General features: G+C 39.0%; 1 protein-coding gene across 1 annotated transcript; it reads right to left on the bottom strand.

The window, feature by feature from the left end:
- Positions 1–1525: 1525 nt before the first annotated feature.
- Positions 1526–24512, bottom strand: RAB12 (RAB12, member RAS oncogene family). Its single transcript, XM_036406338.2, has 6 exons — positions 24150–24512; positions 12579–12639; positions 4690–4828; positions 4088–4177; positions 3044–3148; positions 1526–2765 (listed from the first exon to the last, which is right to left on the bottom strand). Exons 1-6 carry the CDS (start codon positions 24391–24393, stop codon positions 2652–2654), a joined length of 753 nt encoding a protein of 250 aa, XP_036262231.1. The 5' UTR covers positions 24394–24512; the 3' UTR covers positions 1526–2651.
- Positions 24513–25353: the final 841 nt, after the last annotated feature.

The following is a 25353-nucleotide window of genomic DNA, read 5'->3' on the forward strand; positions in this document are numbered from 1 at the left end:
GACTAAAGGACTTCACAGCATCTGATGAGAGTTTAGTGTAAAAAGCTCCTTCCAACACTGAACCCAAAAGCTCTTTTGGGCTCAGTGTTGGAAGGAAACAACCCCCACACACTCCCTGAAGAGTGGGAATGCTCCCCCTCTAACCAGGGCTTCTAAAGAACAGTGATGGGCAAACACAGTTGTGGCAGTGCTCATCTTGCCCTTTTTTTCCATCCTGTGATCCTTGATGGTTGTGCAGACCATATAAATAGTGCATCATTAGATGCCAACAAAGGTTGGGCTGACTGCTGAACTTCCATATGAGACAAGGAAGCACCATGAATAACTTTTTTTCCCTCCTCCCCTCTTCCCATATCCCACCACTAATCCCTGGTGGGTGGAGCAAGGGCATAAATAAACTGGTTTTGATTAATATAAAAGCTGTAGAGATAAAATCAGGACACAAAACCCTCTTCATAGTATAATGCATGGAAAGCAAACAGGTTTCCTCATTTTCTTATGATTTCCAATGAATAATAAAACACATTCAAGCACTCAAATAAATATGTCCTTCTTAAATGCAATAGTTTTTAATTTTTGGTACAAGAGACTGAGATCCCAATCTGCCTATATACAAACAGCACAGAATTACAAAAAGAAAGTTTATCTAAGTCAAATTTCTTAATTTTTATTAAATTCAAAAACTGCAGGAAAAAAAATCACAAGTTTCTAAGTACAAATAAAAACAAATCCGCTAAAATAAAATGGTTGTCAAGTTAAAACCCACTTTCCATAATTTTCCCTTCCTTGCTATTGCCCACAGTATCATCTGAACTCCTAGAAGTGCTTTAGAAATTCATTTTATCTTACCAATAGGATAGTAAACTGTAAGTTTACTATTTAAAAAAGCGAACTGTTTAGGCACAAGGTGGCAGAAGACATAAGCACAAATATCAACCATGCTTTCCTTAATTTTTCAGTAGAAATCCAGGTGTGCTACAGGCCTGCATGGCATTGAATTCAGAATGTCAGAGCTTATTCAGTGAAATAAGGGCTTTTTTTTGGTGTGTGTTAGCAGTTTGTTGTGTCTTTTTTTCTCCCATAAAACAGAGAGAATCTGTTTAAGTCAGTGGTATACTTTAGTGTTCAGTGCCAGTTCTGGCTAGAAGAGTGGCAAAGGTGACAAAATGGGTTCCAGCACCAGAGAATGCGAAGTAGAGAAGCTGTAGTGTGAAAAAGACTGGTTCATACTTGTGTTGTCAGTGTAACCAATAGTCTGGTGACCACCTGCTAAGGCAGCATGACAAGCAGTCACACGCTATTTGAAGATATCAGCTGGGCCAGGTCATCAGCTGCTCTCCCAACAGAGCAGTGACCAAGGTGAACAACTAATGTCTGCTGCTCTTCCCACTACACCTAAAGAACTGTCAAACAGAAAATTAAATCATAACAAAATTAACACAAGTGTTGTTCCATATTCCAGATTCTACCTTTTACCCATCACTTGATACTTGCCATTCTAATAACAGGTGCAGTTCCACTGTCATTCATAAATACAAAATTTTATTTGCACTTCATTAGTTTAGAAAGACCACAATGTTTTTCAATACCACAACATTCAGGACACACCAAGTTATTCAAATATGTATCTACTGATTTACCACAGCTAAACTAAACAGTGCATTTAATAAAAGATATACCAAAGATATAATTCACAAGTTCATTATCAGACAAAATCCTAACACAGTATTTGCTTGATGGGAATAATTTCCACCATTAGGAAAGAAAATAATTTTACCTTAGGTTCCCTTCCCCCATCCCTACAGATGTCCAGACAAAAATACACATATATATTCCTTAACACAGGAAAATGTATCATCATCTTAGTTTTTTTTTTTCTCAAGAATTTGTCTAGGACAGCAGCATTGCTTTTTTTATACCTTCTTTTAGAGCTTGATATATCTCCATTCTTTTATTGAAACTTAATGATTCGTGTAACCAAATTTATGTTTATGCAGAAAATTATATATGTTTTTTCAAAGTGCAATCTTAGATCTGCACCAGGTGTGATGTCTTGGTACACAAAGAAAGGGTGCAGCATTAAACAAAATAAATAAAAGACTGCCAAAAATTAAACTTAGCTTTTCAATAAATCCAGTCAGCAGAGGATGCTACAGCCAAAAATGTTTTCACTACATTAAAAGGAAACATAATGCTGATTATGGAAGCTTTGTACATAAAGTCCTCTGTTTTTAAAAAATTTGTCTTTAAAATAGTTAGCAAAGCACCATATACTTATCTTCATACCAGAAGAGCTTCTGCCTGCCTGTTTATAATAACAAAGAACTATTACAACATTTATGTCAAGAATAGGAATAGATTTAATTTCTCCTCCTCCTCAACTGGATGTGTGGCAAACCCCCACCGACTGTACAGTATTTATAACACTGGGGCAATGAACGAAACATCATTGTGAGGGAGAGGGGTAATAATTAAATGTTATAGTTGAATCCTACATAGGATTGCATATTTGCATATTTACAAGTTAGTGTGTAGCTCTGACTCGAATAACAAAGTGCAATGAGAAACTGCCAAATGATTGTAGTGCAGAGTAGTACAGATACTTTCTTTACCCTCCTGCTCATATTTTTCACTCTGGAGGAAGTAAAAAGTCAACAGCAACGGACATGTGGCCTTGGAGGAGGCAGTTCTGGTGGGATTTCTGGCTCTGGTTGCAGGGACAGGATACTGTTGGACAACTCATTTCTTATAACATCCAGTGGCATCTTAAAGAAAAGAAAAATCACCTGTAAACAGTCATCTGCATAGAAAGAACTAATTGCAAGTGTTCACTGACAGCCAAAGCCTCAATTTCATGGTCTTTTGGGTCTTATTAGTGAAATGCAGTGGTCAGCAGTCTGTGAGCTGCATCATGCCCACTATATACTATCCAAAAATTTCACCTGACAATGTACTGTTCTCTGTCCTCCCAAGCATGTGCAATCATTATTTAAACATTGACCATTTGTGTGACCAGAGGAATACGACCACCTGAGTATTTTACCTTTTTCAGAATGTCATCAACAAGTTTTAGAAATATTTCATCCACATTAAAGTTATCCTTGGCACTTGCTTCACAGAACCGCATCCCAGTTATTTGCTGTGCAAACTGATGGGAGAGAAAATAAAATAACTCCATGAAGATATGTGCAAACAGCGACAGATAACAAATATATCCTCCTCATAAAACCTTAAAAAAACCCCAAACACGCAACTTTCCCCAAATCTGAGATGGAAGTCTGATTCAATTAATAATCCTGAATCTGCATGGTAGAGAAAATATTGCAACATAGAGTTAATTTTTGCTTAAAATACATTTATTGGAAAAGTACTCTGCATTTTTCCAGACTTAATTCATGTATTCAGTTGACACGTATTGCTGCAGACTGCCAAAAAGGAAGAACTTCTCAGAACAGCTAATCTCAACTTTATTATTCAAAATGTAGAAAAGGAAGGTACAGATGCAAGACCTGCAGAAGTCTGGAATAAGCCCTCACTTCCAGATGTTTGTGTACGCCCATACTGACATAATTCTGGTCAAGACAGTGCTGAGTATCACACTACAAACATACTCTCTTGCCAGCTTCTACAACAAACATATTCTCTTGCCAGCTTCCTTAACACTTCTGGGGTCGCAAGAGAACAAAAGGAACATGAAAACAAAGGTGAGCCAATAATCAAAGCAGGGCTGTTGCCTGTCCAAAAACAGTACTGAGAAGCAAACATCTGAAAGAAGGCCCACAAAGATTTCCTGACTAGAGATCTCCATTTTTGCTTCAAATCTTCACCACGCCCCCTTTCAGAGCCCAGAAAGGAGTATCCCATACACTCCTGGTACAGTGGAAGCTGACTTGTAGCTTACTCTTTTTTTAGACCAAAGACACACAACTCCAGCAGGAACACTTATAACTGCACATCACCACATGGATTTTGAGAGCCCACCACCACCACTCTCAATATGCTCCCTGCATCCAGCAGTCTGAACAAGAGTAGCCACAGACCATCATCAGCAATGCCACAACAGCTTTGCCTCTAGACCTGTCCTTACCTTCTCTCCCTGCTGCCGAGAAATCTCTCGATCAACTTCACAGTCCAGTTTATTTCCAACTAATAGAAGCTCTGCATCTTCTGAAGCATACTGCAATTAAAACATTTCTAATTAACTACACCTAGAAACATAAGATTTTGTAATGCAAACACAATACAAAAAAAGGGCAATTCCACTATCACACTGACATAGTTTATAGGTAAACGTTCTTCCCAAACATTATTTCAAAAATTTTCAATTTTTAAATTTCATTTTTAAAACGTGACTTGAGAACTAGCTGCTCCAGTTTATCTAAGAATGAACACAATGACCTTATTTCATAGACAGGAAACAAACCCCCCTCCCCCCACTGCAAAGGTAAATGAGCAATGTTACAGATTTTCACTGACACTTCTAACTGGGACAATTCTAGTTCAAGAAAGCAGGAATGGACAACCATTTTGCAAGCAAAACTCATCAATGTTAAATCCTGGCTAAAAGTAATCAGTGCAAACTATCTGACAGTAGTTTATTAATCCTAAACCCATGCTGTAAATTTCTCTGAGGGGGAAAAAAAATCCTTGTTAAAAAAAGCATATAAAAAGAAAATACTTAAGGCATACCTTATCAATCATTTTCATCCATTTTGGTAAATCGTCAAATGTTTCCTTCTTGGTGATATCATACACCAAAATAATTCCCTTGGCACTTCTGTAATAAGCTGAGGTAATGCTGTTGAATCTCTCCTGACCTGCTGTGTCCCTAAGAAGCAGCAGCAAACAGTGGCACAAATATTTCATCAATTTGCAAAGTACAGAATAACTTCATTTACATTTTGATAACAACACTCCCACATTCATTAGAGACACTACAGATTTCCTTCCATATCTGTGAATTTCAGGAAAAAAAAATGGAGCAGTACTTTCAATCATAAAACTTTTTCATATTAAAAAAGCTATTTATCCCATACTAACTTCAACAAGAAAGGCCACCAAACATTTCTACATGTGTCTGAGAGTGAAGCTATCCAATGAAAATGTACCAGGAGATAAAGCTGGTTTTGTGGTTTTGGGGTTTGTTGAGTGTTTTGTGGACTTTTGGTTGGGTTTTTTAAGAGCCCTGAAAAAATAAAGAAAAAAATGGATACATGCTTATTAAATACATCTACACACTGAACAATAAAATGAGCAATGCACCGATCAGTATCATTTGAGCTTTCAGACTCTTTTTGGATCAACCACAGCAATTCAGCCATGGTTCTAAAACTACTGCAAAACCTCCAGGCACAAAGTGAATTGCTCACAAGAGTGAGCAATCACTAAGTGGTACAACTTTTGCACTAGAGACCTGGCTTTCACACTTACATCTACTTATCTGAGGTGTGCAAGTAACATTTCTATGCTCACTGCAGGTATTCAGACAGGGTGCATTCACACTGGAGAATAATTTCCAGCAACGACACTAAGTCACCCACACGAGCTATGACTTCTGTTCCAAAGTAGATGAGACAGAAGAGTTGTTTTTTACTGAGCCATGAAAACTTCTGAACTGCTTTTAATCACATCATCAAGCCTCCCAAGGGAGGGTTTTTGGCAGTTATACTAAAAAAAATAGCTGGTGCATATCCTAAGTCTTTAAATGTGACTGGCATCTTAATTGGAAAGTAGGTTATATGGTGCTCCAAAGTGATCAAGCATTTGCTGCTTGAGGTCAGTCCCCAAAGCCAATGGATAATTTTGCAATTTCAAAGCTAGAACAAGTCAAAAGATGGATCAAAATTAAGAGTAGAGGGAGGAAAATTGTATTCATGTGTGTTGGGACTCAAAACTTCAAAATTAATCCTCTTCAACAGTCACATTTTAAACAAAGGGAAGAGAATGAATTCGGGAATGAGATTAACAATGGAGACCTGAAACATTTGTTACAAAAAAAAAAAAAAAAAAAAGGTCATGTTCACAAAATGCCACATTGATTGTCTTGAAGATTTAACCCCTTTAAGTTTCTATGCACAAGCAATATAATATATTACCGCAAACCTATCTTATTTTGCATAAAATCTTTAGGAATTTCAAGCAAGTTTCAAAGTGAAGTATTTAACTTGCCCCTGAAATTGCCACAAGTGTACTTGATAGCAACAAATATCTGCTAGTGATTTTACAGAGTAAAGCAGAGTCCACTAGAAAAAGATTTGCAACCTCTGCTTCATAGCCTGTGGGAAAATAATGACTTATACTTCACTGCAAGCCAATGACACTGCAACACAGGGCAGAGAAGAACAAATTCCTATTGCATCCATTTTTGTTTTATTTTTATTTTAAATCCCACTCTCAGAACTTCAGAATTACATTCATATAAACCTCTGGGACCCTACAGAAAATGAAAATAGGCAGTTTGTTTCATAAAGGTCAAGCACCAGTAATATTGCAGATCAGTTTTAGATGGTTAATTGGTTGTTTTCTTTTCATTAATGAGGCATTTTTTGTAAAGCAATACAAGTTCTGGCAGCTGAAATTTTATATATATATAATATTGCTCAGAGCAAGTAACTCCACATTCTTTTCCATTACTCCTTTGTTATGGTCAGATTCATTTTTTGGAAGGTCCTTTGGATGTTCAGTCTGTTAAAAATTAGTAATTTTAGTATGAACCGTTGATTTTCCACATATGGATAACATTGCTCTAGTGCTTAAAAACAGAACTCTCAGAATTATGATCTCACAGAGCAGCCTGTATCATCTGTTGCTAATCCAGCCTACTGATGAAGTGTATTAGGGGTGGGGGACCTTAAGTTCCATCATTCTGAGCACAAATAACTACATGGCAGGTGGAAGGGCATATCTCATGTGGGAGAATACACCAATTCTATCTTTGTTCAGAGCAGTGGGAAAACTTGCTTTTTGGTTTTGTTTGTCAGCTTGTCTTGCTGGCCAGTCTTTTCCCTTTTTTTTGTGCCCCTAGTGGAAAACAGAAATAAAGAGGGTATTTCAGTGTCACCTGTCTGTGTCTTCAGGTGAGTGCTAAGGACCTTTAACAACTCCATCACAGGGTACCAGATCACTGAGTACATACATTATAAAATCACTAATGTCCCACTACCCTCCCTGAAGGCAGTCAGCAGTGCACTGGATAAGTAGGCCATGAAGAGAAGAACTATGCAACATTACAAAACTCTCCCACTCCAGCTATCTCCAACCCCACACTTCCCCAGCCCTGCTGAGTGCTCTGTCTCCAAGTCCACCTGGTACTATCAGCTTCTCCTCTCTCCACAACGCCCTCAGGCTCTTTAAAAGTTTACAGCATTCCTAGGCTGCTCCACCCTGTGCTCCTGTTTGTGTAGGTTCTTCACCCACATGTGACAACCTGAAGTCAGGCTTGCTGGCTGTTTGGGACACACCACATGCTGTGGCCAGTTCAGAACACCCATGGACAGCCTGGCTGCCCACTACCTACAAGAAATGGCCAGATGACCACTGACTGTCACCTGGTCATGCCAATTCCAGTGGATTATGGCTGACTTTCTTCGCCTTGCTTGAAGTCACTGACTCCCCCACACTTCACCTCTCCTCCTGCAGCAGGTGGAAATGAAACCAGTCAGCAGGTATCTGATTGTGAGCATGATATTCTAACCCTTATTTCCTTTGAAAAGTGGAAGAAAACAAGCTGATTTTGCTGTCTCTAACATTACCCTTACGTTGTATTAGTCTTCAAACTGTAAGGTGAAAGCTATTTGGAAAACTATTTCTGCAATAAGTAAGTTTAAAATGCAACCCCCGGCTACCTAAGTAAACTGCAGTTTGAGTATTAAGTTCATCTTTAGCATGGAAAATCTTTTCTTCTACTAGGTGCCATCATATTTTTTATGAAAATGTGCTGCAAATTCTTCCAGTATTGAGGAAAAAAAATGACCACTCCTAATGCAGAGCTAACATTAAAAGCACATCCAACTTCAAATGCCTTCTTCTAATGTGCAGGGCTGGAGCAATTATTCTTGCTATATTATTTTCATGGATGTATTGCACTCCTGAAGTTGAAGTATTTTAGTAAGGATAGCTATTGAAGCACTATTGGAAAGCTGGAAGAAAAGATGACCACTGTTTAACACTCATGACTTTCATGAGTGATACTAAGTGCTACTAGTTCTTTATTCGCTCTGGTCAGAATCAACACAATAATAGAAGGGAGTTCAATTTAATTCAAATTAAATTGAACTCCAGAAGTTCAAATAAGTTACTACAATTTAAACAAGCACTTGGCATAACTGAAAAAAAACCCATCAGATTACTTTTTTTTTTTAATGCTTAAAGCAGTTTTCTTCTGTTGAATTTTTTTCCAAGAAAACTTTCTAAATGAAAAGCATTGGTCTTTCTAATCTGTAATCATACAGTGTATGAAACAAACAGTGTATGACTCCTCAAGCAGCTATAATCTGCAATTAGAGAATCCAATGGCTTGACTGTTTTTTGCTTCCCAAACAGAAACTAGACATCATTCCAAAAATACAAACACACAACAAACAAAAGCAAATTAAAATATCACACAAAGCCCATTTTCGACTGTTGACTTGTCATGTTCTATGGCAGACTGCATAAAACACAATACAAATACAGTCCATCTTAATTAAAGTATCTTTGGATAATTTATCTTTTACATAAATGTTCTCTGTGTCTATCCAAACCAGTTGAAGCAAACACATGGACAGACTCAAAACTGTCTCTGGCTCTCTAGTTAAATTTATTTGTTATGTGTGGTGGTGTAAAGTGGCAATAGAAGTGAAAATATTTTGAAACCTACATAAAAACTTAACACTAATTTAACATTTTCACATGCTCTATGCTTCTATGGAACCTACAGGCAGTATTTTAAAAAATGCTTTAAGGTAATTTTAGAGGTTAATTCTACTTGTTAAACAGATTTTTTTTTTCATCCCATAAACCATAAATATATTTAGGATCTTTTGTTATAGAAATAATTTATTTCAGATGTACTGACCCAAAGAAACAACATTCTTATATATTCTAGAACAGGTACATTCCAAGACAACTGTCTCTTAGAAAACAGAGCAGGCAGAATGAGAATTTTTAATGAGACTGCACCGGTTTAAAACACCTTCAGAAGCAAACGAAGCTTGTTTTGTTCCCAGGTCGCTGGCTACCTTGAGCATTAAACCTGTAGAGGTATCAGAGAGCTCCCTTGGCTAGGGAGGAACTGGGTGCAGTGCAGGGCAGCCCTGCTTCCCACAGCCAGCTCCTTCCTTTCAGAGGGGAAGCTGGGAGTCACTGTGTCAGCTGCTTGTGTCAGCAACTGCCCAGGTTACTCAGCTGAGAGGGCACAGTCACACGCCTTCCTTCTGTCCTGCTTCAAAGCATCACTGAGGGGCTCCTATTATTTATTTGATCCAGTTTTCCAGCTTTGAAGAAGCACTGATTCACAGATGCTTGGATTTACCTGGACACTTAGACTATCCAGTAGTTCTGGTTACTCTACCTCATGACTTGAGCTGCATGCAGGTGCTACTTCTCACAGGACACAGGAGCTTGTGTCAGCCTAGAACTGCAAGGCAGAGGCTGATTTACTGAATCCTAACACTTCTGGCAACCCAAGAGGCACTACTAACTCCTCCAGGTGGCACAGAAAAGGTACCCTGTGTCCTCAGTGAAGCTCTACCATTGCATCATCTAAGGAGTAGAAGGTTGTTTCCCGACTGGAAGTCGGGGAAATAGGGGAAGCAGGGAACAGATAGGAAGCTGGATGTGAGAGCAGATGCCTCTGTGATCCTCAGGACACAGCTCCCCATTATGAAAGGAACAAGGGAGACAAGTCCTTCTGTATTCTACTCTCCTAACAGCAGCAGGTGTGAAAGCTGCTTTCAAAAGGACGTCTTGCACTGCTGATCACTTGAAATATTCAACCCTGTACTGTTTCAATGTATCTTCTGATAATCTCAAGTGGTAGAGCTTTGTGGAAAACACTCTGCTGATAGTGGTTAGGGGAAAGACAGGTCAAGTGACCATAAAAACACCGAAGTAAACTTTTAAAAAACCATTCTTGTTTGACTCTAGAAGTAGAATCACCAGATTACTAAAAAAAAAAAATAAAAAATAAAAAGCAAAATTTCTTGCTTTGAAATTTAACTTTAGCCATTTTAAGAAAACAGATAAATGTAAACTTCAGAAATTATCTGTTCACTGAACTAAACAGGTCTTTTTGTAGTAAAGTTACTACAATCAATGTATGTAACACTACCAGGAACTATGAGGAAGCCTGAATTCTGTCACTGTGTAGGTATGAAAGGAGACTGACTTATGGTCAGCCATGCAATTGAAGTCTGCATTTCTAAACTTCCAAGTGTTTGACTTGGTAAACTGCCTTCCTCTTCAATCCAACAGCTGGAGGGACAAGAAAGAGCTGGGGGTGTTTAGCCTGGAGGAGGCTCAGGGGAGACCATGTCACTCTCTACAACTCCCTGAAAGGTGGCTGTAGCCAAGGGTGGGGTTGGTCTCTTCTCCCAAGTAACAGGGAACAGGACAAGAGGAAACAGCCTCGAGTTCCAATAGGGGAGGTTTAGATTGGCTATTAGGAATAAAAATCTCTTCACCAAAAGGACTGTCAAGCATAACAGGCTGCCCAGGTTGTGTCACCTTAACAGACATGCAGACATGACCCTTGGGGACAGGGGTTTAGTGGCGGACTTAGCAGCACTGGGTTAATGGTTGGACTCACTGATCTTAAGGGTCTTTTAAAACCTAAATGATTCTGTGATAATAAGAGTTTATAGGCAGGCCCAACAACACAACAAAACAGAATTCAGAATTAATTAGCAAAAGTCATACGTATTTGCTTTTCTAAAAAACCTGGAAGCATGCCAAGGCAGTTTTAAAGATTAAGAACAACATTTTAACAGCCACTGTTAGAGAGAAAGTGACACTTAGGAGCAGGATGTCATGTTCATGAATTTTATCATATTTTAAAATATTATCTCTGTACATTGTGTTTTCCTTGCCACTTTAGTAAGGCTTCCCATAGGAGTAATTATCACATCCTAACAACCTATCCACTTTTAAATTCAATTTTTAAAGTGTCCTATATCCTGCTAGCATATTCTCAATATGTGGAAAATAATGGTTTAAACATCTCTTTTCCAAAAATTTTCACTCCTATAATATATTTATTCAACATGAGAAATTTTTTTTATAAGCTTAGTACATTTCACAGTAAGAATGCGTATTAGGCATACATTAGCATCTCCACATCAGAATTTTTTGTTACCTCTGTCAGCTCCAGCAGACCCTGGCTAACAATTGCTGGCTCAACTGCCAGTCTTGTGGTCATAGGTTTCCAAAGAGGGACAGATGAATGAAGACATGCCACTAACATTCAAGTGTTAGGTGACGGATGAGACCAAAGATGAAGCAGCAGTTAACTCAGAGGGAAGCAAGACAGACACATGGTGTGACAGACAGAATTGATGGTGACCTGCCAAGAGGAGTTAGTACACTGAATTCACTGCATCCATGTAATTAAGAATGAAAAACTACCAGAACATCCCAAAAGTGTAATAAAAAGAATATTTAGAGCTTCCCCCCCTCTATGGATTGTTAGCAGCTTAAACAGTTTAACTACAATGCTAATTATGCATCACACACTGTTAATAAACCAGAGCTAAGCTTCTACATAGTAGTATGTAAGATTAATGTATAGAACATAGCTGGTTTATTCTCTCATAATTATGCTTATGTATTGTACTACTCTGCAAAACAAAGGAGTGTTTAGCTCAATAACTTCTAAGCAATAAAAACAGTATTAATCACCAACATGGAGAACCATTACCAGAAATCATGTACACTACTGCAGAAAGGAAGAGTTTAGCTCAGACACTGAGCTTTCTGTAGTAGGACATCAGTACCAATAAAGGTATAGCCTAATTTGCATGGGATTGCTTCATTTTTCCATTCTGTTTAGAGTGGATATGATTTACTTCAGTCCTGAATGCCCTTCACTTTGAAGTTATTTAAAAACAGTGTCAAAGAAACAGCACTGCCTATACCACGTTTCAGAAAAACAGTTTAGAAAATACTTCACAGTTGCTTTATAATTGCTGTTACAATGAAGGTCAGTTGTAATCAGTCCAGAAAAATAAAGAAAACAAAATATACTTTCTCTAGTGTCTATTTAACACAGTCAACTTTTGTTGTTTGTAAAACTCCTATTTCTTATGTAGGTGATGTCATTCTTCCAGGAAAAGGGGCTCAAGGCCTCTGTGATGCATTAATATTTCAGTAATTACATTCATGCCCTACTTCAAACTTTATCTCTCCTTCTCCTCCTTTTACCCTCAAAAAAATCTAAGAGCTATTTGGTTTGGTTTAAGTCTTGTGGGAATGGAGGAGAGAAGTAATAGGGTAAGAGCTAAACCAGCTTATAACAGTTAATAGTAGTATTAGACAAGCATATTAATTCATGCTAGAACATAAAAATTAAAACATACTGCTGGTTGCATGTTTGTTTTACTTACCAGATTTGTAATCTAATTTTCTTTCCTCTTAGCTCTACTGTTTTGATTTTAAAATCAACACCTATAAATAAAATACAGTAAACAGAAAAGGAGGAATAAGAAGCAAAAGTAATGAGGGTGCAATTATTCTTTTTTGATACTTTTTTTTTAGATCAACTTGTAACAGTCTGAACAAGCAGAAGGGCTTGCACCACTACGGTCAACTCAGGAACACCACGGGGATTTGACAACCACTAAACAGCCTGTGAGCCATCCAATTTGGCAGCATGACAACATAAACCTTCCCCTTTGTGCAAAATTTCCAGCAGCAGGTAAACCCAACACAACAGTAAAACAACAGGCACAGTATGATTGTTTCTCTCCTGTTCACCTCGACTGTCAAGGACAAGCCTGTTCTACTTCCAACTGGCACAGATGCCCTGGAGGCATGGAGCGGAACCAATCCCTCCACATCAGATTTGCTGTTTGTAAAGCAGGAATAATATAGGTCTGGCCTCCAGGATAGATGCTTAGCATCTGTAAAGTAATAAAGTGCTGGAATTGAGGTTGGTTTATGAAGAAGTTTGTCAAGACTGTCATTATTAAGTCCTGCAAATATTTATTAGCAAACTTCTTATATTCAAAGAGGGTATTTGACTTTTAATATTTATTTTATACCTGTTTGGTACTTTTATTCATCATCTCAAAACTCCAGGCACATTTTGAATGCAAGCTAAATATCAAAGATAGAACCATAAAGACTTTATTACACAAAAAGATTTAACTTTTATAAAAAAATAATGCTGGCTAGCAACACATAAGACTTACTGTGGTCAAACAATACCTAGACACAAAAGATTACCACCTTAACTACAAAAATGTATCAGAGAATAAATGTCCTAGAGTATCATAGATTTGCAGATTGTGAACCTGTTCATTTTAGGATACATCTGTAAGAAAATTTTTGCTTCAGTTCATCTTTCTACACATCATCCCTCCTAACAGAGCTAAATCAAAAAGGGAGAAATAAAAAGACATGAGAACATGGTTCAGACCAGTACACTTAAAACTCACACAGAAGTGTAGAAGCATAATGTGTTGGAAACACTTTTGCCATTTCAAATGCAATTGTAAACTAAGAACAGGGATGAAACCGAAGAGGAAAAATGGTTTTTATTTTCTCTAACAAAACCAACACATTTTTCCCAAGGACTACCCTTGGTAAAAGCTGAGTGTCCCTGCTGATATTAAGAATTGAGACTGAATTTAAACTTTAACAGAAGGGACTGAAGTTGGCTATTATGTCCATATTTTTAGTTTGCAGAGCAGGTGGACATTTTTCAGCCAGATTAAATAAATGGAAGGATCACTGACCTTCATTCTTCTAAACAAATATCCCCTCTAACAGCCTGCAGTTGCACATTGCATATTGATAAAAGTAATGGTCATCACACCATGACACTTGTCCTCATTCTCCATGTCCTTAATAGTTTCTAGCACACTTAATCACCAGTTCTTGGAGAGATATTCAGGACATGATGCCTGTACTTCCCTTACAAACATGTATCTCTTTCAAACCCCAGGAGTTAATGTGTTAAACTGATTTGTACTAAACAGTCAAAACCTTTAATGGCAATTTTCAAGTATTCATATGCAAATTGATAAAAATATTCAAATGACTAAACTTGCAAATAATTTATTAATCCTTACTCCAAGAAATCTTTTTGTACACTTCTGTAAAGCAACTGTCTTAGTGCAAAAGCAAAGAGAAATGATCCAGCTATGTTCTAGTATCCAAAGTGTGTGAAATGAGAATTCTTGTAATTCTATGCTAATCATATTATTTTTTAAAGAAACACATCCATTTCTACTGTTGTAAGCCTTTTCTCTATAAAAATGCATTTAAACTATAAAATGCAATTGTCTTAATAATCACAGCTTTGTCTACAATAGAGAACTTAAGTAACTAATTGCTTGCCTCAAATCTCTCCTGTCCTCAAGGAAGTTTGAATATAACTGCCCAGACCTCTTCATCCCAATTCCCAAGCCTGCCATTCTGTCATACAGAACATACTATATGATCTGCCATTCATTTGATGCTAAAAAAAATCTAAATAATCTCTGAGCCCAAGCTGAGTGTTAAAACTATCACAGGGATTTCATGTAAGTTTCAATAACTACAAAACAAAAATATTTTTATTTTTATAGAAGTGGTTTATACAAACCACTGCTGTCTTATACAAACCAAAAAACCAAAAAGATTTTGTTATGTTTTTAAAAATGAAAATAATTAGCTATGGAGAGAAAATCCAACTGTTGTAATAAACCACATTTTCAAATGGGACTTCCTGGGACTAGAAGGTCCAATATATTAATAAAATGAAGTAGAAAAAAGACTACATATTAAAGAGATGGTTTCAAAATAAATAATATGTCAACAGCATTCTTAGTTTAAAGGCAGATCTTTATATTAATCATCTTGAAGTCATACCATGAAGTATTTCCCTACTGTGAAATTTTGCAAGGAATGATACAAACAAGTAACACTTTTGGAAAAGCAGACAGGATCTTCTATAGAATTGTTTGAATCATTTAACACTTAAGTCAGACAGAGTGCCAGAACTCTTCAAAGGTTGCTCAATTACTTTTTTATAATTAGTAATGCTCTGCAAGCATCAACACAATACCAAAAGCTTCCTGTCTGCCAATACTGAAGGAAAAAAATCTGGCAGCTTTCCTTTTGCACACGAAGAAACAAATTCCTAAGCCTGTCAGGTTTCATTAGACTGTTTCACCAGAGACTGCCAAAGCCAGCGCTTCAAGTTTACATACAAATTAGTAATTCAATTAAAACAACAACACAATAATTTGTTTTCCCCTTCAATTTCAAATACTGCATTGAGTTAAGAAAAAGGTCAATGAAAGAAATTATTTAGCTCGACATATGTTAATGGAAATACCTAAATGAAAAGTTTTGCTGTCCATACAATTACTCTGGCATGGTTTTATATATAGTTCAATAAAACAGAAGAATCAAAAATTACTCTTGACAACCACATTAAATCTGAATAACATATCTTATAAAAAGTATTTTAAAAAGCTCTCTTTAGCTGCTACAATACCAGCAAACTACCAGTGGTTTGCATGCTACCTAGCTTGTATTTCAAGGCTGCTGGCTTATTGTCAGTGAATAACAAAATATTCACATGCCAGGAAATCTGACAAGTGCACGTGCTTATGACCGTACTGAAGCGTGCCATTTGCCAGGTCACAGTGATGAAAGGGGAACCAAAAAGTTATTGCAATCTCCCCTCCCATTAAAATGTCAGCCTTGTCTCTCTATACCAGCCTTGCATGGACAATAGGCAATCAGTAATTTTCCAAAATTATTACACTCAGGCAACAAGTAAATCCAAATCACCATCTCTCCTTTCATGGATTTTACAGATTAAAATTGTATGTATTTTGGATGTCACATTTTGATCCTCATTTTTCGCTGGAAAGGCCTTTTTCAGGAGTCCAAACAAATATCCTACAAAAATTAATGAAAAAGGCACACAAAAATACAGATCTCATTCTCTGGATTGGGTTTCTGATTTTGCAATTATTTAAGCATTTGAAGGTAAATTAATTAAGCTTGCCCTACAACTTAAAACTGCAAAGGAGCATTTCTCCTCTCCCCACAGGCTAGATACATGTAAAACATGGCATTAAGGGCAGCAACACCAACCTGGTGTGTGTAACCTAAGTTAAGGATTTTCAACATTTTATTTAATGTGCACCATGGCTGTTAGTAGCACATGAACTTTGGATGAAAAATTGACTTTGTGCAAAGAACATCTATTACAACATGGTCTCGACTGAAGCTATGCCTCCTCCAGGAAAAACAAAGGGCTACCAGGACAGAAGGGTTTAAAAGGATATTAAACACACAGCCAAACAACCTGTCTGCACTCTTTTCAAAACTAAACAGCCTTAAAAGAAAGAGAACAGAGACTCAAAATAGAAGCACACTAATCAAGTTCTAGATAAGGGCAAGTCATTGAGGATGACATCTCTTGTCAATGAACCAAACTTGAGACTGAAATCCTACAAAAATGAAGCCCAGCCCAGAACTGACTACAGTACATTAATTTCTCACACCAAAGAGAACTAGAGCTTATCTGCCAAAGCACAAATTGAAATACACACAACTGGGTGCAGTGCTCTCTTTAAAGCTAAAAGTATCTGTTTAGAAATAAAATGGTAAAGAAACTTCTTACTATGCATTTTATGTTTAAATTTGCAATTTTTAATTTCCTTTCATGAGAGACAGAAAAAGAAAGTGGAAACAGTTTTGCTTAATGCACACAGAATGACCTTTCAGTGGACAAGACTTCCTGGTAACAAAGTTAATGGAAGAGCTGGGAAAACAGAAGCAAATAGAGCACAAAAAACCCCTCCAACTAAAATCAATTCCAATGGATTCAATTTTCAGAGGCCTATTAGTGATTTGCATCAAAGTAATTCAATCAGTGAAAGATAATCAGACCATGCTTAAAGAAACACAATCAGTTTAAAAATCCAGGGGTTATATACCAATCAACCCTTAAAATAAACAGATAATTTGAAGACTATCACAGGCTATTGAATCTGGACATGTGACACCACTATGCGAAAAAAAAAAATTCTTACTTATGCTACATTTGATAACTGAGATCACATGAGTTTTGAGGTAAAAATCATTTTATTACAAAATATCCTGGTTTGTAACTCAAAAAATACTTACATCTATCCCAAAAATGCCAAAGTCAATCAAAAGATGCTCAAGAGCGTGCCTTCTGATTTCTATCGTCCTGCTTGAGGGGGGGAAGCAATCAACAACAAAAGGCACATAGGCAGGGCAGGAAAAGGTTACAGAAACTGTTACCAGGAAAAAACACCCTAAACCATTTTGTCTTATTTTAATTGAACTCTAGGGCAAGCAGTTAGCTTTTAAAAAACACCAAATTGGAAATGCCTCTTTCAAAATGCATGCTACAAATTTAAAAATTTCAAAGAAGAGATCTGGAATCATTTAGTGCTAAGTCAGATATAAGTATGTTTGGAGATTATTTTAGAGGCAGGTAAAGTACGTTGTCCACAGAGCTTTGAGCGTGTAATTCTAGAACGATTAACATGCAGACATTTGAGACTGCTTGCCTAAAATAAAAGTGTACCCATACCTCAACTGGCAACTGGGCTACACACTAGAATGAAACAGATACCAATTTTCTTTTTTTCTGTGTAACATACATGCAGTGAGTAAATGTTGAAGGTGTAGTCAAGTGATTTTTTTTTTAATGTCCAATATACAGCTTCTTTAATATTTCACATGCTTGATACTTCCCAATTCAGTGAGAAAGGAGGAAATTATCATTTCTTTACATTCTTGTGGGCAATAAAATCATAGGGCCTTTCAGAAAACCTAGGCTTTTGACACTATTTAGGATACTAAGTTCAAAGCATGTATCAAAATGCTGGCAAACACAATAAGGTGGAAGAGGAAATTAGAAGGAATAAGTCTCTCTGTGGCTTCATGAACAAGACTTCTTTTCAAACTTCTGACTGCAAAGCAGAAAAACACACTGAGCTACTGGTCAACAACTACCTGACCTGAAGGGAAAACTGAATGGAAAAAGAGAGGTTATTTCATGAGCAACATTACCCAGATTTTTAGAAGGCGGAACCTATAAGCAGCTTGTTTTGGGTATCAAGTTTCCCTCTCCTTGGGATATCAGCAGAAATAAGTAGTAAAAGTGTTGCTAACCAACTTCCAGAAGTCCCTGAGAATCATACAGCCCTATTTTCTTTTTCTTCTTTGCTAATGACATGCTCAGCTGTTTACAGCAGAGACTGAGTCTGACAGCTGCATTCCAGTCTCCTTGCAAACCTAACTCCCCATTTGACACCGTTCAAGTGGCCTCTTCACTCTGCCTGTTGTTTTATTTGTGTATTCTCATATATGTCCTGGCTAGGGACTACAAGGCTATCTGTCAGTCCTGCAGTGTTGATATAACCCAGTGCCTGAATATTTCTATCAGCTGAAGTTACCATCTAGTTTACAAATAGAGTAAATTTGAAGTTGAACTTTGTTTTTTTCTTTCTTGTAACTCTTGTTAATTAAAAACCACATACCTCCACAAAATCCTATTCCTAAACCCTAATAATTTATATTATCTACCTACCTTTTCCTGTTTTAAATTACAGTTTTGTTCACTTATGAGGATTCAAATGATTATGCATAGCAAACCAGTGCTGACTATACCAAATGCTGCAAAATACACTTAGTTGGCACATCTGGGGCAAACAACAACTGGCCAGGTGTTTTCACTTGCTGGAGTCTCTATGTTGTCCATTGCAAGTGACTACATTGCTCCTATAGGTAAAAGGCAGCTTCCAGGGGACACAGGCTTCTGTCATAATTTGCACCTCCAAAGACAAACAAGGAGGTTCATACATGCTCCCTAATTATCTTCAGGCTTTCTGTAAGACAAAACTGTTTTTCTCTGCAAGTTTCCAGCCTCCTGCTCCTCTCTGTTTATAGTTTGGCAAGAAACTGCAGCACACCATTAATAAGGTATTGGTATGGTTTATTTACACTATTCTGCACTAGTCAAAAAGCCAATACATAAACCCAGATGTATTAACACCCTTGATATGCAAAAGTAAGAACAGTCAATTCTCACAGAATTACTTATCCCTCATCAAAACTTCCTTTTTTAATATAACAGCATAAATTTCTCACTTTAGGAGCTATTTCTTGATTAAAGCAAGAACATCTTACTGTTACTTTGTCATAAAGTGGTAAACTAAGAAACATCTATTTCTACTCTTTCTCCCTTCTCCCCACACCAAGTAAGCTTTCAGTGACATTCTACTGAAGGGGGGAAATGTTTAAAGAAAAATTAAAATGAATTATACTTGTCAGAGAGCCCACATGCACACACAAGTTAATTAAAGAAAGAAATGCTCTTATAGTTGACTCAGGATGATTTTCTGAAAATTTTGTATAGATTGTTCTTCATCTCAGATTACATCAAATTACTAAATTTATTTTTAAGCCATATTTTTGATTTACTAAAAAAAATCCAATCAAATTATTAGTAAGCCACATACTATGCTTACAGTGTGTGTGAGAATACTGATTAGATAGCTAAAAACATAGAGGAGTAACTTAGTGGGTAGTTCTGAAAAATGACAGATACCTCAAAAGTGAGTAGTCTGATACTTTTAAGTGAAAAAATCATTACGTTATATGACAAGCTTATGGGAATGAAACTGAACATTTATGTTGTTAGCCCCCATTTTTTAAGGATAAAGAGAATGAATACAGGTTTGAATTGTGACAGAAACCCCAAACATATGCATACATACATATAAAAAGGTATATATGTATATATTTATATTCCATATATAAATGTCTATATACTAAAGACAGAAGTTGCCTGACTAAGACATTCTGATAGAAGACAAAGCTAAAGTTTTCACTATTGCTATTGTTTATTTGATGGACACTAGGAATCTTGCACGGACATGGGTATTTTAAAAATAAATGATAGGGAAAATAGCACTTGGAAGGGAAAGCTATGGACCTCTGTAAATCTCAGGAGTTTCTGACTTCCATACCATTTCACATGAAGGTGAAACAAGGTCAAAGAGCATTTCTGTGAAGTCAAAGGACTGCTTGCACCACAATGCATTTACATGCCACTTATCTGGATCCCTCAGGCCCAGAAGAGATCACAGGTCACTAAATTCCCATCCTGAGCCACAACAACCCTTCCCATTACAAACTCCACTATTATTTTGCTTGTAAACGAGGACAGAAAGAAGCTTTAGTGTTTACTACATGTGATACTTTGCTTTCCTATGAACAGCTGCTAAAACAGCCAGCAATGCACAAGGCACATAAACTGCACTGTCATTATCAAGGGCAAGGCTTCTTTCCTGGGATGATTTTAGACCTGTTGGAAAAGAACTGAAAGATAAGGTGTCAAGAGACTTCACATACTGAGCCAGCATGTAAAAGAAAAGCTGAGGAGCCCAACTTGATTGAGGGACCAGGACAATCAGCATCCTAAGAGGTGAGTCAGTGCAGGGCCCCACCTTTGGGAGAGCAGGAGCCTCAGGCTCAGAGAATAAAACCAAGAGAGAAGTGTAATGTCTGCAGAAGAATTAGATTGACAGGAAATACTGCTGAGTACAGGAATTCTGTAGATCTGTCATGGAAGAAAAACAGCAGGGAGACTGGGAATGAACTAAGAACTGGTGGATTAGAACCAGGAGACTGAGCAGCAGCTGGACAGATGCTGGGAAAAGAACAAAGGCCATTGAATATTTCATAAAGGGACTCTGATGAAAAAGAGTCCCTTTAAAAGTATTTATATTAAAAAATAAATTTAACATCATGACTATGGAGATCTGAATTAGGATGTATTTCTTTTAGGATAAGAACTAGCTGAGGTGGGATAAAGGGGTGGAAGAAGCAGAGGCAAACACTGTTTCTTCACCACCACGCTTGAATCTTCTTACAGATGTGGCAATGAGTATTTATCCACTACCCTTGGAAAGATCATTCTTCTTCGCACCATATTTGGTGCATATTTTTTGAATTGTCAATTCTGGAAAACCTTCAAGTGATAGCTTTGGATTCTGCTCCTGTGTGAATAATGCAGGCAACAAACAATAAATGAAGATGAAATTTTACTTTAAAAATAGAAGGGTAGATTTATGTTTGTTGACAAAGCTAATATGATCCCAATATTACCCCTGAACAAGTTATTATCCCATTATAGAAAGACAGGGGATTTGACACTGGCATGGTGAGAGTAATTTTAACTTCTTCAAAAATCAGTAAATATTTGAGCATATTGGGTATTCTCAGTGCTATGTAAATAGCAGATTTAAGGAGACACAATATTCTGTGCAACTAATATAATGCCCAAAATAAATACATCAAAAGAATTTTAGATCAACAGCACATTGTGTGCTGTTATGAATAATGTGCTGAAATCTGCCAAGCTATTTTTGAACACTTTCAAAGAAGTTCCATATCTGAGCTGAGACTGAAGACATGTTGATGTGTTTTCATTACAGATTTTTCTTTACCAATCAGGCAATGCAGTCTTCTTAAATTAGCATTTAAATACTGTATCTTTCTTAATTGAATCCAAACCTTCCCTTTTCTGCAGAAATGCTCCACTGTTCAATAACATGACACTATTATCAGCACTTAGGGGCAGAAGACAGAAAAGGTCTTTGGACATTTGCAATTCTGCCACTCTTGGAGGAAGTCCTCTGAGTAGCCTCTGCTTTCATACAAAATCTTAAGGTGCTAAATGTTGTTGTTTTGGTCCTATATATCCACAGGTTTTAGTATAAAAGGATGAAAGTTAGGCTGAGACCATAAATACCAAGATAAGGAAGTAAATATGTATTCTAGCATTCTATTTTAACTACAGCTTTGCTAATATAAGGTACATACAACTAAATGCAGTTTTTTGTTTGGTTACATGGCCTTTTCAAATTGAATCTCAAGGTATCTTCAGTTTATGTAACTGGATCAGTCACAGCATTTTCACTGATGTCTCAAAACACATTCTCCCACGTGCAAATTCTTGAAAACCACTGCAGTTCAGTGGTGACAAAGTAAGAGCTTTATGTTTTCGGCTGTGTATTAGAGGCTGAACTCAGGTTGTTTTGGAGTGCGGGTTATTTTCAATCTATATGAAATGTGAATAGCAGAGGTTACTTTTTCTTACTTGTTAGAGAAAAAAAATAAATCTGAGTGTGTGCTGACTGTGAAAAGCTCCTTCATTTAGCAGTCAAAAGATCTGGGGGAATCTCAACAGCTCTCAAGTTTAGTCTGAGGACCTTGAAAGAATGCCATTACTATCAAGTCCTTCTACATGTATTTTGGCACAAGTTGATTTCCCTATGCTGCTTTATGTTGGCACATTTTGTACAACAAACATTACGTAACCTTCTGTCTAGCAGCATATCACTACTTATTTCCTGTTTCTTCCCTAAAATAAGGAAGCTTCTCTGCTTAAATCACTGTCTCAGTTATTCAGGAAATCTGTTTTCTTGAAAAGCCACCAGCCTGGAAGTCTGGACCAGGGTCTAGACCACCTCCCCTCACTTCCCAAGATTCACAGCAGGAAACCTAACACCAGTTACAGAGAGCAGCCCAGACCTGACCGAACTCTTAACGTGGGTCAACCTAAACAAGATGCAGGAGAGTTAACATCAATGTCTAGACCTGGAGAATTTATAAAGAATACATTCTTCTATTAATTGTACTTTAGTTGTACCACAAATTCAATTAATCTGTTAATCTAGACAAGCCACCAACATTTCTTCATTACAACACATCCCTTGAGTACTAATGCCTCTGAAACTGTCTTTCCAACTTCTACAAGGTTAAGTTGCCAACTTCAAACCAAAAAACTTATCAACATAACAGTGCTAATCTGCACTACCAGATCTGGATTCTAAGCCTAGGAAATAATTAATTAACTGGTAAAACACACAATAAAACAAAAGTATGAGTAACTGTGCATCACTTTGTTTACAGGAAGATAATTTTGGATAGTAATAACTTAGCTTCTAAAAGTCAATACAATCACTTTTCATCAGATGCCTAAATTCCCTCACATTCCAAGCTACAATTAAGCTAAGCATACATATTTTCCAGTGACACAGACTTTAACAACCACCTTGCTGCAATACTCAAGAGTTCAACTCCAAGGATAGGACTCTAATTAAACAACGCAGAATAACGAGCTTGTTTTCCTCCCTTTACACACTTGTGTATTAAAAGACAGCAGCCATTAAATTACCTCAGAGATGCACAGATGACTAAATCATGAATAAGACAGTACACTACAGAGCTAGGAGCTTGCTCTCTAGTTAGCTGCATAAAGAGCCAAACACGCAGTGTTCTCGAGAAACAAAACATTAACCTCGGATCTAACATCACAGGGGGGGTTCTTCACGAAGCCATAGCAGCCATCTGGAGTTAATCTGACTGCGGTCTGGAAGAGTACTTGAATAATACACTGGAAGAGTACACAAAATACACACTGCAACTTTTCAGCTCCTGAAATACTTCTGTCTCCTTTCACGCAACCTCTAAGACTTAAGCACAAAAACCTGCTTCACCAACCATGCCCAATTTTATCTTTAAACTGTTTGCCGTTAGCAAGGCTGAAACAGGGGAGCTCAGAACTCTCAAAGGTAACTAGGACATCCACGATCTTTCCAAGAAGAGCTGCTGAAGTCTGGCACCAACCAAGCCCCCGATCCTCCCACGGCCGAGGAACCCACCCGGGGACACCAACCCGGCTGCCCTGGGCAGGAAGGGGACGGGGACCACGGCGCGCCCCGGAGCGGGGCAGGGTCTGGAGGGAATGCCTGGCAGGCGGGGAGCGGGCCCGCACTCGGGGAAAGGCGCGACAGGGGCCGGGGAAGGGCGGCCGAGCCCCGCGTTCCCACGGCCGGGGCCATGAGCACCGGGGGGAGGAGCGCCGCCTCCCCCGGGACGGGACGGGACGGGACGCGCTCCCTTACCCACGGTGGACTTGCAGGCCTCGCAGAAGGTGTCGTCGGTGAATCGCTCCATAAGGCTGGTCTTGCCCACCCCCCGCGACCCGATGATGATCACCTGCAGCTTGAAGTCGGCCGGGCGCGGCGGCTGCTTCCTGCGGCGGGACTGCCCCCCCGAGAGCGCCGGCGACCCCGCCGCCGAGCCCGCCCCGAGGTCCAGCCCGCCGCCCCCCGCCCTGCGCTGCGGCAGCCCCGAGCCCGGCTCCATCAGCGATGCATGCGGCGGCGCCGCGCTCCCTCCCCGCCCTCCCCGCCACCGGCGCCGACCACTGCGAGGCACGGGGAGGAGGGGGCAGCGAGGACGAGACGCGGCCGCCGCCCGGCCCTGCCCGAGGGGAACGGGAACAGCCACAGGAACGGGAACTGCGCCGCCGCCGCCGGGAGCGGCGCGCCCAGGCCCGCGCCCGCCCGCGCAGCGCCCTCTGCCGCGCCGGAGCCGCGGCCCGGCCGAGCCGCAGGGCCGGGGGCGGGAGCGCCCGCCCGTCCTGCCCCGGCACGGCCCAGCCCGGCTGCGCCGCTGAGCGCCCCGAGAGCGGCTTGGGACGTGTGGCCCAGGGGCTCAGCCTTGCCCCGGCCCCTCCTGGGGTGACCCGCAGCCAGATCTTGCTTCGAGCTCCCAGTGGGAGCTGCCTCTGCCCGAACGGCGAGGTCTCCGTCCTCTTTGAGGGATTGGAGCATTGCTCTTACGAGGAAAGACTGAGAGAGTTGGGCTTGTTTAGCTTCAAGAAGAGACGACAGAGAGGGTGTATATAAATATCTAGGGAGGGGTCCCAAGAAGATCAGGCTCTTCTCCGTGGTGCCGAGAAAAAGGACAAGAGGACGAGGGAAGCAGATGCACAGAAAGTTTCACCTGAACATGAGGAAGAACTTGTTCACTGTGCAGTGACCGTGCACTGGAATAGGTTGCCCAGAGGGATGTGGAGTCTCCCTCAGTGGAAATAATCAGGAGCCCTCCGGAGACATGTGCGCTGTGCTCTAGGATGACCCTGCTTGAGCAGGGAGGTTGGATCAGATGACCCACTGTGGGCCTTCCCTACATGACCTGTTCTGGAATTCTTGATTTTGATTTTTGTGTAATTTTATTTCACCTAAATTTACCTCCACGTAGTCAAGCAGAACTCAGCCCTGGGTGTACTCCCTATGTGTGGTAGCACACACGGATCTGGGG

This window comes from Molothrus ater, chromosome 1 (assembly GCF_012460135.2).
Source record: "Molothrus ater isolate BHLD 08-10-18 breed brown headed cowbird chromosome 1, BPBGC_Mater_1.1, whole genome shotgun sequence".
Classification (NCBI taxonomy): domain Eukaryota; kingdom Metazoa; phylum Chordata; class Aves; order Passeriformes; family Icteridae; genus Molothrus; species Molothrus ater.